General features: G+C 38.1%; 1 protein-coding gene across 3 annotated transcripts in view; it reads right to left on the bottom strand.

The window, feature by feature from the left end:
- Positions 1–15,395, bottom strand: part of LOC136850619 (BRCA1-A complex subunit RAP80-like) — a 203,384-nt gene that overhangs the window by 86,449 nt on the left and 101,540 nt on the right. For all 3 annotated transcript variants that reach the window (XM_067124313.1, XM_067124314.1, XM_067124315.1), the window contains exons 2-3: positions 10,668–10,756; positions 6,826–6,918 (exon numbers count right to left, since the gene is read on the bottom strand). In XM_067124313.1, coding sequence (XP_066980414.1) covers positions 6,826–6,918; positions 10,668–10,756 — 182 coding nt within the window. The remainder of the gene's footprint in view (positions 1–6,825; positions 6,919–10,667; positions 10,757–15,395) is intronic.

Raw genomic sequence — 15,395 nt, 5'->3', positions numbered from 1 at the left:
TGGAAGGCTGCCCAAAGTTTTTCAGAGGCAGTTGTAAACATTCAGAAATTAGTATGGTTGATGGGTAGCCAGTGTACTTGTAAATTCCAGACGAAATGAAGTTTTCAGCACTGTTGGGGAGATGCTTATTCAGCAGGCCAAAAAAATCTTACCTAAAAGCATTTACCAACAATGTGCTATGCATCTCAAATATCTATGCTTTATATGTCACCTCATGATCAGTGCTCACATTACCATTGCTTGTTTCAAAAGTCTCAACCACAAATTGACAGTAGCCATTCACCATTAACATAAAACAAACCTGCCAGACTTTAATTGATACCGGATGCCTAATGGCAAGAAGACAGCCCTGGATAGAGCTTTTCTTTGTTTGTGGTTCTTTGGTGGATGCCTAACGAGTTCAAACATCGTGCCCCAGATCTAATGCTGGCATAACCTGGATCACTATTTTAGCGTGAAAAGCAGACCTAAAAGGAAGCTAAAGGATGAATAAACTTCAATAAAGAAGAAATGTAGAGCGTGTAAATATTTTACCCAGGTGATCATTTTGTTCCTGCCCTTCCATCACTTTATTTTATTCATGGTTGGTAAAATACACAGGAATAGTACAAAGTAGCTGTGAAATACTCATGGAGTTACATCCATTAATTTTAACATTACTTTGTAAATAATTAATAAATGTTTTACATTTGGTCAGGTGTTTAATAATAAATTTAGCTCATTTTTAACATAAAAACATCTGAAACATCATGAAACATATTTAGCCAAGTACTCTAAAAGTAAAAAGTTACATGATTTTTTTAGTTTTATACTTTAAAACTTGTTTAGACATTTTTAAGCATAATAATTTAACATTCAGTGATATATTATTATTACAAATAAAATAGAAATTCCAATAATAATTAATAGTTGAAGTGAAAAATTAATGATTTTAAAATAAGAATGGAAATTGCATACTGCTATGGTGGTCCTTGACCATCAACACTGTACCAAATTTTGAGTTAATAGTTGTATTATACCCTCTGAGAACCCAGCATTACAGAGGTTTAACATGTACAATCAATTTTCTTACCAGTGATACATATATAACTGTTATTTATGTCAGCTGCTGCAATTTAAAAGCATGAGGATATATAAGATATAGGTAAAAATGTTTAAAGTTTCAACTTTTGAGCATGCCCTACTTGCATGGGAGGATGTTAAATTATCCCCTACAATTTTAAAGGTACCATCCCAATGCTTCCTGAGATAAAAATACTCATGATTAATTTTCTTCATTTTCATTTTCTATGGATGATGCCTTTGATAACAAGGAATCTTGAGGAATGTAATTTGCATCATACCACTGGAATCTCAGCAATAAAAAAGTCATTGTTGTCAACACTTCAAGAACTTGAATCTTTAAAAGACCTTCTGTAATGCTGCCTTTTAGGAGCTGAAATTTCATTTCCTGATTCCAAGACATAGTGAGTACATGGCTTAAGGGTGCAAGAAGACAAAGAGAGCATCCTTTTCTAAGAATCAGGGATGCTGAAAAATACTGATCTGAAGAGAGTATGATCTCAAATCATATCTAGTAGGATAACAGTACTACTGTCTAACAACAAGAATTTCCTTCCATAGTAAGCACATAATAAGAATGAATCTCACAACTAGCAGAATCTTCAACACCAGCAGGCACAACAGTAATAGCAGTATGCATGGTGTATTGGTCCTTGCTGGGCAAACCCCTAGCATGGAGTCCCCGTAAAGCAGGAGTTCCCAACCTTTTTAAGCTGATGAGCACCCACCTGTTTTCTGGATAACTGTGAGAGCACCACAATAATTTTAAAATTTTGGAATTAAGAAGCAGTCCAATTAGTAAGTGAAAGACTTAGCCTTTGTTTATTTAAAGGTAACATAAATTTTAAATTACTTGCATTGAAGATTCAAAAATGAATTTTTACTGCGTGGATGTTTATTCAAAGTTACTGACACTCACCAATCAGGCATATTTTACACAACAGGCTAGACTAGGGGGTAACCCTATCGGACTCACATGGACCGCAGTATGCCTCCTCCCAGGTTTGCAGGGGAGTTTGACAGGGACTGGGTTTATGAAATCCAATAGGGACTGACAGTATACCTCCTCCCAGGTTTGCAGGGGAGTTTGACAGGGACTGGGTTTATGAAATCCAATAGGGACTGACAATATACCTCCTCCCAGGTTTGCAGGGGAGTTTGACAGGGACTGGGTTTATGAAATCAGATAGGGACCGGCAGTATGCCTCCTCCCAGGTTTGCAGGGGAGTTTGACAGGGACTGGGTTTATGAAATCCGATAGGGACTGACAGTATGCCTCCTTCCAGGTTTGCAGGGGAGTTTGACAGGGACTGGGTTTATGAAATCCATAAGGGCCGGATAGTTACCTCCTCCACTACACATCCAACAAGACGCCTTTCTAGTGGCTGTCTGCCGATACCTGGGACCGCAACAGGCTCGACTGAGGGGGCAACAACCCATGTGAAACCCCCGACCTCCCTTGGACTTCCAGTTTGCCTCCTCCCAGGTTTGCAAAGGGAGTTTGACAGGGACCTGTCTAGGAGCATTGGGGGATGAGTAGTCACCTCCTCCACTGCACTACACTTCACTATAACAAGGTTAACATGTGTTAACCAAGACAAGACTGGCAAAGGTATAGAAATGGAAGCAAGGGAGCCAGGCGTGGGAGCATGTGGTAAGACGGCTAGTAGGAGAGAATCGGCGCTAGCGCTGGTGCCGAGCACATGAGAGAGGGTGCTGGAGACAAAGCTGGCACCCGAGATCGGTGGCAGGAAGGTTCGTAGCGCAAGCTTGTTCTTGGCTGTCAAGAATGTCACCTTGTAGCTGCCAAGAAAAGCCCCCAATCCTCTCCTTACTACTTTCTGCCTAGCACTTAGAGTTATGCAAAGGAAGGTGTGACGGGTATGTCAAAAATTTATTTACCGGAGGCTTTCAGGAAGCATAGGTCCGGTAAATAATTCATAATTCCAAAAGCCACAGGCTTAATCCTTAAGGGACGGCATAATTTATCAATGTGCAGCACCCCAGACCGGGGAAACTTTGAGGTCGGCAAAATAAAAAAAAAAAAATCATATCAATGGAAAGAGAATGACACGTACATTCATACTTTTAAAAAAAAAAATTCTAAAAATTTTCCTACCTTCCACGAGAAGTTGAAAATTACTATTTACAACCCCTTGTGGGTCCTCATTTACAAGACAATCTTAAATTTTACCAACTTATATTTTTTTCTAATAAATAAGTTTTTTGGATTTTGTAAAATTATTACTACTGCTCACACAATATCAAAACAGATAAGAAATAAAAGCAGTAACAAATTTTTTGCATAGTTGTCGTAAAATATTTACATAAATTTATGAGAGGGAAGATTCAGTAACTTCTTTTCTACTTTTACATGCTTTTTCTAATATTTCTTTGCAATTTTCTTTGTAAAATTACATTTACAACCGACATACTATCGTAAAAGACAAAAACAAAAAACAACAGCAACCCTTTTGTATATTTACAAGCAAATTTACAAAAAGACTCATGTGAGAGAGAGAGGTGCAGCACCTTCCCCCTTGAAGTCACAAGCATTACTGATACTGGCCTAACTCCCACGTCTGTATAAAAGTTGCCATTAGTGAATTTATAGCATATAGAAGTATTGGCACCTTTGTTTCGAATCATTATTACCATAACAGTGGTGTGTAATTCTGCTTCACACTGAAGCTCAATCCGTCCACCTCCCCAAACCTGTTTTACTTCACACTGAAGCTCAATCTGTCCACTAAGGGTTAACGAAATGGCAAAATACCCAAGAACTACTTTCAAGGCAATTATCAGTGGCTTGCACGAAGCATATGGCTGATAAACAAATCATGAATTGCCAAAATTATGGGCTAATGAAAGATAGTAATGCAATGTCGTAACATCTGAAAATTACTTTAAAGACAAAACATTATCTGCGTCTCGCCAGCAGCCTATGGTCGGTAAACAGTTCATGAATTGCAAACAGTTCATGAATTGCAAAAGCTGATGCCTAATGAAAAGGCATAACATACGCCAATTACTTTAAAATGGAATGCTGTAACATCCGAGAATTACTTTCAAGATAAAACTATTATCTACATCTCGCTAATATATTAAGGCCGTGAAACAATTCATAAATTGCAAAGATTATGGCCTAATGAAAGGCCTAACATACACCAATTGTTTTACACTAGTGTCTAGGCCAATTACTTTGTAATGGAGTGTCGTAACACTCGAGAATTACTTTTAAAAACAAAACTATTATCGGCGGCTTGCTAGTTGTTAATAGCCAGAAAACAATTCATAAATTGCCAAAGTTATGGCCTAATGAAAATGAGTAACATACAGTTTACTTTGATAATGGAATGTCGTAACATCCAAGAATTACTTTCAATGCAAAACTATTATTGACACCGCCAGAAGCCTAACCGGTAAACAAACCATCAAGCCAAATGGCATCGTTTACCGGCGGCTCAATGATGACTGAATCAAAGTAAAACAAAACAAGAAAAAAAACTCATCCTGAAAGATTTCAGCTCGAAGGCTACAAAATACATGTTCCGATGACTGATTTAAAGAGTCCTCCATCAGAATCCAGTCAAATAACCGGAAAACAATGAAAATGCTACCGCCAGACCAGGTGTTGCCACCAAGGACAGCAGGAAACAAATCAGAACTGTTTGCTAGGTCGTTCCAATATTCCGTTAGTGGGACGGGCTGATCACCTACACAAACTGTACTGAAGCGCTACCCATGAGATTTTGAATCTTAGCTGCCGTTGAGTGGAAACTATAGCTATGTAATTACTTGGTAAGTTACTTATATAAAATGCAACGATAGCAATTGTCGTGAAACGTCGGCATAATAAACTAATTTATATATATATATATATATATATATATATATATATATATATATATATATATATATATATATATATATATATATATATATATATGTAAGTATATATATATATATATATATATATATATATATATATATATATATATATATATATATATATATATATATATATATATATATATATATATATATATATATATATATATATACTGTATATATATATATATATATATATATATATATATATATATATATATATATATATATATATATATATATATATATATATATAAAACAAAAAGGCCTAAGGGTATTTTAAATTCAGCAGTTAGGCCTACAAAGAATTGGTGCTCATGAGCACAATTTTAAAGAGCTCTGCCAAACCATCAGAGAGCACAGAGGCGCTCACAAGCACCAGATTGGGAACCCCTGCAGTAGAGGGACACAGTGAACTGTAGGCATTACTTAAGGATCTTTGCAGCTTCCCTTCAGCTCCCTTTCATTTCTTTTTACTGTTCATATTCTCTTGCTTCCATCTTTCTTTCCACCCTCTCCTAACAATTGTATTAAAATTATTCTCAGTGCTGGACAACCTCTGAGGTCCAGGCACTTGGTCTTGGCCTAAATTTTATATTCCATTTTCACAGCATGGAGCATGTTGTGCCTCAGAGCAACAGCAACAACAGAAGCAGGGACAAAGTAAGTGTGCAGGCTACTCGGGTATGAGTGTTCACACTAACCTGTCGCACTCATCATGCATGGTTAACAAGTGGGCACGCAACATATCAGTCATTTCCCTTGAACTAAAAAATATAGGTATAAGGACCCTAACTTTGGTCTCCAACACACAAAGACGATGAAGCAGGGTTGGTAAAACCTGATAAATGTAGAGACTTCTCTGTAGGCCTCAAAACTTATGAAAAAAGGCAATCATTGTTGAAAGACGAGTCACACAAAGTAACATCAGAGGGAGAGGACATCATCTGGGTTAAGAAAGCCACTCAATCCTGTTGATGTGCTAGGAATATGAGCACAGTGAGCAGGCTGTGCATATACACTGTCTGAAGAAGCACATCTCAGAGAGCTACAAGTTACTCCTGGAGACATGCTTAGAATCATGAGGGTAACTACTCAACAAGTCACTCCTGGAAGAACTAGCCTTGCTAATCTTTTGGTGCACGGGAAGTCAGGAGACCAAGCAGAAAGGAAGCAAAAGATGGGACTTACAGTAACCAGCAGGAGTAACAAGGCACTCACTGGGTAATAAAAGTAAGGCTATACTGATAAAATTACTTTAGCCTCCAGGCTTTATGATTCTGAATAATTATGAATATACTGTACCACTAAAAACTTGAATTAACTAAGAGAAGGCAAAAATAATGGAAAAGTGTAAACAGCGCCAGTTCTTAAGAGCTAAACTAGTATGTCTGTTGAAAATAGACATATGTGAAATGACCATTTTCTACCAGTCTGTGTTTCGAATCTGGATATACAAAAGAGCCACGGTGGATTCTTCTACAGTATGTTTGGAAATGGGGCTGATATACATTTAGGCCACCATAAAGTGATGGGTTTCTGTGGCAAAACAAACCAAAAATATGGATTAACCTTTACTTGTAAACTGAAAGGAACATACATCAAAATATACAAGCATACACTAAAAGTAAACAGGATCACATGATGAGGAGGGAAATAAAACACACATCTGGTAAAATGCTCTGCTGCAAGTAAGAGCAAAATGAGTGCATTGAACACAGAAAGAGATAACCAATAACCAATAACACTTATAAATACAGTAACTGAGGATTCTGTTCCTTTACTTAATCAGATAAGCAAACCTGTAACATTATCATTTGCATTTGCATCTTTATGAACATTCAAAAATATCGCAAACAGAAAGATACATACCTCAATGATGTTAGGTGGAAAAGTCTTTAAACACAGAGGACATTCTACACCATTATCTGTACTTCCATGAATTTCCCCTTGACTGACAGGTACCTGATAAGATTGAAAGATAGACTGACGTAGTTTAAATAAATGATGAATTCCAATAGTATGTATAAGGTTTACACTCTGACCAGTTACACTACCATTTGTTCTTTCTGCATAATCAAGAAAAATGCCATGAAAGGCAAAGATAAATCCACTTTCTAAATTACTTTGGAATGTGAAAACTATAGCAACAAAATGATGTCACCTCATCTATGACAAGCAATAAAAGTTTTGAAATAGAAAGAACTAAAGGCAAAAACTGGTTATTCTTAATATGGAATTCACCACAATTTACAGGAGTGCTGTAATGAAAAAGATTATTCTTTGGAAGGTTCTCTGTAGTGACCTTTGGCCATAATTGCGTTACTTTCTGCTTAATACTTTCCATCTGGTCCCTTTGGGCTCTCCCCTCCTAGCTGTCCAACTTTAGGTTTACCTTGCTTCAAATTTAATTTCTAATTTCATAACAAAGCCTCTAGGTCTGCCCTGTGAAAGTCTTCAGCTATGACTCAATAGTTTTGTACAGTGTAACTCAACTGCGGTTCCTAGAGTAAAGGTGTATAATCTGTGAAAGTCTGAGACATGATGCTCACCATAAAAAAAACCCTGAGGAGCATTTCATACACTCAGTTCAAAATCTCCCCAAGGGAGCATCAGCCACTAATCTTCTCCAAAGGAGCTTTTTATTAAAACATTTCAAAAGTCCATTGAGGCATCTCTCTACTCTCACAGAGCCCATTTAAAGGATTTGTTCTTAAATATGAAGTGAAACTTGGAGGTAAGTAAAGTTACAGAAGCTCAAGAGCTGGGTAAGAAAAGACCAACGGAAACTTATCTGAAGTAAATGGCATAAAACACTGTGTCTAGGGGCCAGAAGGACAGCAACAGGGAACCTTTAGAACTGTTCACAGCATGCTACAAAAGATACTGGTGTGATTTAAATTTCACTGTCATTTGCAGTTTTAAACACTTATCAAGAGACAGGATAGAAGTGGGTACAAGTATTAAGGTAAACAAAAATTATCTTGAATACACAAAATTTCAAACAATTTTCACATCGATACACACTAACCTCTATAGTCTAAATGCCTGAAATGCCAAAAGAACAAAGTAATGTACCAAATTCCAACTTACAGCTCAAACCAAGTACCAGTAGTTGACGCTCTCAAAGAGCTTTTATTTTTCACCTGTTCATGTCATCAACAACTTGGCAAACTTAAGTGGTAAATTTATCGGAATACAGATCAAACAACAAATTTGTTCTCATGCATTAAGCAAATCTTTAATTTAGGCTGAATTTCTACTTAATTGGAAGACAATGAAGGTAAACATTCCTGTCATATATCCAATGTAAGATTCTTACAGCTGGTAATAGGTGCTAGTGTATTATTCTACACTGAAAAACTACACTAAATTCAAGCATGTACTGAACTGTCACACACACATCAAATTTTCAATGACCTACATACAGGTGCTAACAAGAAACTCTGCTTCAGTCAATTTAAAATGAAGTGTTACCATTGCTGTCAAGTGCTGTCACTCTTGCTGCTAAAATGTAATATTTCCAAATTGCCAGCATTATCTTTCCATTCCCTACACACCCCTTGCCAAACTCCACATGAATGTAAAGCTTTGGATCCTAGCCACAGAATACAGGTTTCAGACATGAACCCCAACTGCTCCCCAAGCCACATCAGGAAGAATGATTTCCCCAACAAGTACCACAATAACAAAGATGTCACGACTCCAGCCCTTTCAACCACTAACTCATCATGGCAGGATGCTCAAGGAGTGAGTATTCTGGAGGAATTCTGAATGTGCAGGACTGAAAAGACAGATGTGAAAGATACAAGATGAGGTATTAACCATAAATTGAAAATGCTTGTGGAAAGCCTGTTGAGGATAGATGGATGGGTGCATAGTAATAAGGCTAAAGCCACAGCACTGTGGCTAAGAGGACCATTTAGTGTCATAATAAAAGAGCACAAAATTATGGTAAGAAAGAGTTGATAGGGGATGTAATACATGAGTGTAAGATATTTACAATGATTGATTAAGAGTGCCTGATACAAACTTTTAATAAGATCAATAAAAAATATTTTATTACTTTTACAAATAAGAGTATCGGTGTCATGCTCATACTCCAGAATATCCTGCAGATTTTTCCATCTTTGATTAAAAAAATATGGAACAATACCATAGAACATGCTCAACCACTAGCAATCCATAGCAGCATGTAAGCTATAATGGACCACTTTGTTCTAAAATAAACTGATGGTTTTAAACATGAAGGTCAATTTCAAGGATGAAGAATGAACAGGCATCAGGAGTTGGTGGGATTATAAGCATAATACTGCAGTATAGAGGTGAGAATTAAGTGGCCCACCTAGGTAAGGTAAATCTGGATAAAAGGAGGAATTCTGAAAAACGGGTATGAGGAAAATTATATATTCCTCTCTATGCAGGGAAAAAAGGCATGAATCGTCAGGGACATTCCATTATTAGTGTACCGGTACTATGAAAGCTATAGGGCAGGTCTGTTTCACAACACACACATTATTTTAACATAGGCTATTTCATGTGTCATGGAAAATCCCACAGACCTCATTCAACTAGAGAAGAAAAAAGGTCGCTGATTCTAATAAGTTAGCACAAGTGCCAAGGACCCTCAGGTTCCTGATGGTTAGGTGAATCACTTTTTTTTTTTGTCTGCAACCAGTATTACCATGTGTCCTTTTTTTCATTTATCTCTATTTTTTCCCTTATCATTACATAATTATCAAAGTGACAATGACAATAATAACAAGAATTTCAGTGCAATTTGACCTCAGTTTTGTGAACAGCATTGGTAGGTTATCTTCTTTGGGTAAAAGTTGTACTTTCAAAAGCTTTTGTAAGTTCTTTTCTAATGTTACTTTTTCTTTCTGTTTCTTTGAATTTCTTTGAAGTGTTTTGCATTTATTTTCTAACATTTTTACAAGTTTTACCATTTTAAAGCATATTTGTTTCTTTAGCTAGCAACGAGTTTTAGCTACGGTGCTTTTTGCATTAAAATAGTAACTGATTGTGCCTTACTTTCTGAATATGGTATGTTTCATTTGGTGCATATCTATTACTGCTAATTATGATTTAAATGTTTGTCTTTTTTATGTAGTACTCATCCAGGTCAAGTTTGCAGCCTATACTTTGTTAATTATCTAAGGACTGGTCTCAGCTCAATAGCAACAATCCAAGAGTAAAAAGTGTTGTAAGTGCTCCCGGAGGTCTTCTTGGCATTTTGGTGGATTTGTTACCTGATTTCATTGTGAAACAAAAGCCAACCTCTTTAGTGACCACTATATTATTTGGGTTTTTGGATGCAGCAGAAGACTGCTCTGTTGCATCCTTCTCTGCTACATTAATCCCATGGGATAAATGTAGAAATTAAGGGTAACATATCTTCTGATGCCAAAGACATTTAACTCAGTGATTTTATAAGACCAGCAATTACCAGCTCAATCTCCCGTAATGCACCAACAAACATTGGTGTGAGGAAACCAGCATTAGTTAGCTTTACCTCCAAGGAAGCATTAACCACCAGCCAGTGGTTTACTTGAGGTGGAGGAACTTGAATGACCCCCTGGAGAGGCAAGAGTGTATCTGGGGTAGTATTCTTGTATTTTCCCACATTACATTTTGATGTTTACTCACTGGCAAAGGTATAGAGTTATTCTAAGATTGCTTACTTAACCAAATTTATCAGAAATATACTATACCTGCTGGGATGCATGTGATGACGAAAAGACTGGCAATTCAACACTTTCCTCAGAATCACTTCTGTCTGCTACTACTGCAGCTTCTTTTCCTGATAACAATGAGAATAAATAATACTAGCAACAAGTTTTATGGTGGACTGGATGATCAGTCAGAACATAAATATGAAGAAACTTAATTATCAGTAACAACACAGAAAGGAAGAAAACACACCAATAGCTATAGAGTGAAGAAAATCAATAGTTTTGTACTCCTGAATCAGAAGTTTTTTTTTTTTTTCAAAAATACCCTTACATTAAATTTAAAATATAACTTTTTTTAAAAACCATTCAATGTGTATCCAGACTCGTTACTCATACTAAGTCCATTTCATGGTCATAAAACTGTCCCAGACAATTCAGTCCAACTTGAAATAAAGTAAGAAAATGGCAGTCGGTCATTGACTAATGAGTCAATCAATACTCATGCCATCTGAATCATGGGCATGAGAAAAATTGCTTGTAGCAGGAATTTGCATTTTAACTGGAGCACAAATGAAATTAGCTTTCATTTCTAAAAAACTAAATGTTAATAAAATCCCATTAATTTTTATTTGCCAAAATTACAATTTAGGTGGGAGGGATGGAGCTCCTCAAAACCCAAGATTGACTGTCTGAAACCTTCAGGATCCATTTAAAATCTTCTAGAGATTGATCTTAATCACCAGTGTGTTTTTCAAATACATACATATGTTGGAGACAAACTGCCATGGGCAAAGTCAGATCTGTCATGGAATAAATTGGCTGAGCACTCAGCAATACCACAGGGGAATACCCAGGAGTGACACTGTAACAGGGGCATCTCTTTTTCATTAGGTGTGACATATAGGAAAAACATTGGAGAGTTTGTATCCTAAAGACTGTTATATTGGAAAATGATTGAGATTCCAGTTCCCTGCTCAATGATACCTCCCCTTGGTTTTCCAGAAATACAGAATTGCTTTGGCACAGCTAAGGAGAATGTCCTCTATAGTACATCCTTAGCAGGTTACAAATGTGATGGAACAGTAAGAGGTGCAAAGGCTTATATCCAGCTCCCTAGGAGCTATAGTTCGCAAAGCTGACATAGCTACCACAGTACTACTGCCACATGGTTCCAGCCAGAGAAAGTGCAGAATTATATGCTGATATGGATGAGATTGATCATTCCTGTGCCACATCAAAAATGAAAGTGTCTGTTCTCAGTGGAACTTACAGAATCAATGGCCCCCATGCAATGTTCTGCATAGCATGGAGACATCCCCGGCTACCTCTCATTAAAAGTATCTGTCCCTGGGGCTCCACTAGACAGCCTCCATGTGTGAAGCTTTAGTATTTTCACATTCCTGCAGAATCTGCAAATGTGTTTGACACTACATCTACTACCTTCTGAGGAGATCTGTCAGAAGCACCAAAATATGACATGCCACTCTTAATTTGGCCTATGTGAAGAAAAAATGTCAACGAATTCTAATTTCTTATTAATCTGGAAGGTATAGGCTATCAGGCCATCCCAGGGATGTATAAAGAGCATCTTTCTTCCAAGCTGATGGGTCTGGAGGAGCAGAGTAAAATGTATGGAACTTAGGATCAGGACTAGTCACAATATATGCACCATGCATCAATGGGTTGACCCATCCCCACCACATAGCTCAGCATTATGTCTGGATATGGGCATTGCAGGCAGTCCCTAGTTAGTGGCGAGGGTTCTGTTCTGAGGGTGTGATGATAACCGAAAATTGCAGATTTTCGGGGCTTATCAGCGCCGAAAAGCGCCGATTTTCGATTATCAGCACCTCTGTTAGGTATGTCCTGGCACCAATACCCAATTATCAGTGCCGATAGGCGGAAATCGGCAATTTTCGGCGCCGAAAATTGCCGATTTTCGTCTCGAGACCAGCGCCATAAAACCAGATCACCGTTAACCAGGGACTGCCTGTATTCAGTAGGAATAAGTTAATTCTTACTGAATGTGAGGTCAGCAACCACATTGTCTGTCTTGAAACAAACCTAACTCACTGGATTTTGCTCAGAGAAAAACTGTTAAAGCTAAATGACCCTGACTCTCAAGCCTTGCACCCTCTTGAACTGTGGTACATACTACCTGTGTAAAATTGTAGTTCATTATACTGACATCCTGCCTCTTAAAATGACATTTTTATAACAAAATAAAGTTTTATATATATGTTTACCAAGTAATTACATAACTATTAGTTTCTATTAAGCAGCAAGCAGAATTTGGAATTTGCAGTAGCGCTACTTTTGTTTTGGCTAGATAAGTGACCCCACCCACTTTCGGGGTAAGAGAGGAACCAGCTCAGCCAACGAGCTCAATATGTTTATGCCTTCCTAATCATGTGAGGGGTGGAGGGAGGGCTTTGATTATGTACTTACTTGGCAAGTATACAGTATATAAAACTTTATTATAAAAATGTCATTTTCATATAAGCTACTTACCAAGTAATTGCATAAGTGAATCCCTCATTGGAGGAGACAGGATGCATGGATTATCTATCCTAATACATTAAAAATTGTAATGTAAAAGAAATAGAAGAATTGCTAGCATTGGTAAAAATGCTTGCTGGTTCCTTACCTGTTGAGAGAGCTGCTACAGGAGAGTACTGCCCTTGGATGGCGCACACCTCAACATATAGCGGCGTAGCGGTGTAGCCAGGAGTCGCCTACTACATTAGCGGGATTCTTTGTTGTGGAGGAGTGTCTGATTGCACACAAAGAATGAACAAAGTTGCCCCTGCCCTGGGCACAGTACCATAAAACAAAACCAGAGAATAAAAACACAATCTCCTACAGCCAAACATTAAAAGCACCATTACCCAACCATTAACAGCAAAAACTGGTGAGCACCCCAAATACAAAGTAACACCCCCTGGCCCCCCCTACAACTTGACACCATGAATCAAGGCGAGAAAATATGAAGGATGAAGGAAGACTTCCTACACTCCTTCTCCTTACACCATACCAGCAACCGAAATAGGACCCAAGATAATGCAATTTTCATGGACAGTTTCAATTTCACACAAATGAGATGCAAACACTGATTTGCACTTCCAAAACATTGTATAATAGAGGTGATACACAAATTGTCTAAAAGCCAGGGACGTAGCTACTTCCTTCACTTCATGAACTTTAACTTTCACTACAGACAACACATCCTCCTCAATCTGAGAGTGTGCCTCTAGAATAAGATCCTTCATAAAAAATGCCAAGGCATTTTTTGGCAGAGGGTGAGGATTCTTTACCGAGCAACAAAGGTTGCTTGAAGACCCACAGATCTTTTCCATTCTAAGTAAATAGTCAATGCCCTTACAGGGCAAAGAGTTCTTTCTACGTCCTCTGGACCTAGAACATCTACTAAACTTTCAATAATGAATGAGTGAAGCCAGGGACTGGAAGGGGTCTCATTTTTAGCTACGACTCCTAGGGTAAAAGAGCAAACTGCATTACCCTGAGAGAATCCAATCTTTTTATCAAACGCGTGTAGCTCACTTACCCGCTTGGCAGTAGCTAACGCTACTAGGAACAGTCTTCCTAGTTAGGTCCCTCAGAGAGATACATCGCAGGGGTTCAAAACGTGGTTGTGACAGCCACTTAAGAAACACATCTAGATTCCAGGCTACTAGCTTTTCTTCTTTTGTGTTTGGTCATGTCGAATGACTTATTGAGATCAGAAAGATCTTTATTAGCAGAGAGATCTAAGCCCCTATGTCTAAATACAGAGCTCAACATTGCCCTGTAGCCTTTAATGGTTGAGGTAGACAGATTCCTGGAAGACTTTATATAGAGCAGGAAATCACCTGTCTCCACTACAGGTGTCTTAGAAGATGAGATGCTGTGTTTCCTGCACGAGTCATGGAAGACTGTCCACTTGGCCTGATAAACTTTGCTCGAGGAATGTCATCTACAACGAGCAATAGCATCTGCAACTGCGACAGTCTTTGATGGAACCACCTGGAATGTGGTTGTTTGAGTAGTTTGGGTGTTTGAGGCAACAGACTCGGAAAATCTGTGAGAAGTTCCAACAAGTCCAGGAACCATTCCTGTGCTGACCAGAAAGGGGTTACTATTGTCATCTTTACATTTTGATGATTTCAGAACTTGTTTATTACTTCTCTCACCATCTTGAATGGGGAAAGGCATAAAGGTCCTTGTTTGACCAATCTAAAAGCATTGTGTCCATAGCCCATGCTTGCTGATCTGGCGCAGGTGAACAATACAGAGGGTGATGATGATGGCTCTTTTGGTTTGCAAACAGATCTAGAACCAGCTTTCCCCAGTTTCCATAACTATAGGCACACAAGGGGGGTCCAGAATCCACTCCGTGGGAAGAACTTGCTTTCAGCTGCTGAGTTTGTCCGCTAACATGTTGAATTTCCTCTGAGTAAACCTGGTTAAGATCTGGGTTTGATTCTGATCTGCCCAAATGAGCAAGGCCCTTGCTGCTTGGCAAAGAGTAAACACATGAGTTCCACATTGTTTTTTGACATAAGACAGTGCCATGGTGTTATCCAAGTCCTGATGAATTGGGACATGGAAGTAGGCACCTTTCATATCTATCAAAATCATCCAATCTTCCAGACGAATGGATGCAAGGATGGACTGGGACGTCTCCAATTTGAATTTTGTTTTCTGGCCTGTACAAGTTCAGGGCACTCACATCCAGAACCAGACTCCAGCCCCTTGAGGCTTTGGGGA

Source organism: Macrobrachium rosenbergii, chromosome 22, assembly GCF_040412425.1.
Source record: "Macrobrachium rosenbergii isolate ZJJX-2024 chromosome 22, ASM4041242v1, whole genome shotgun sequence".
NCBI lineage: Eukaryota > Metazoa > Arthropoda > Malacostraca > Decapoda > Palaemonidae > Macrobrachium > Macrobrachium rosenbergii.
This window is presented reverse-complemented; position numbering and strand designations above follow the sequence as displayed.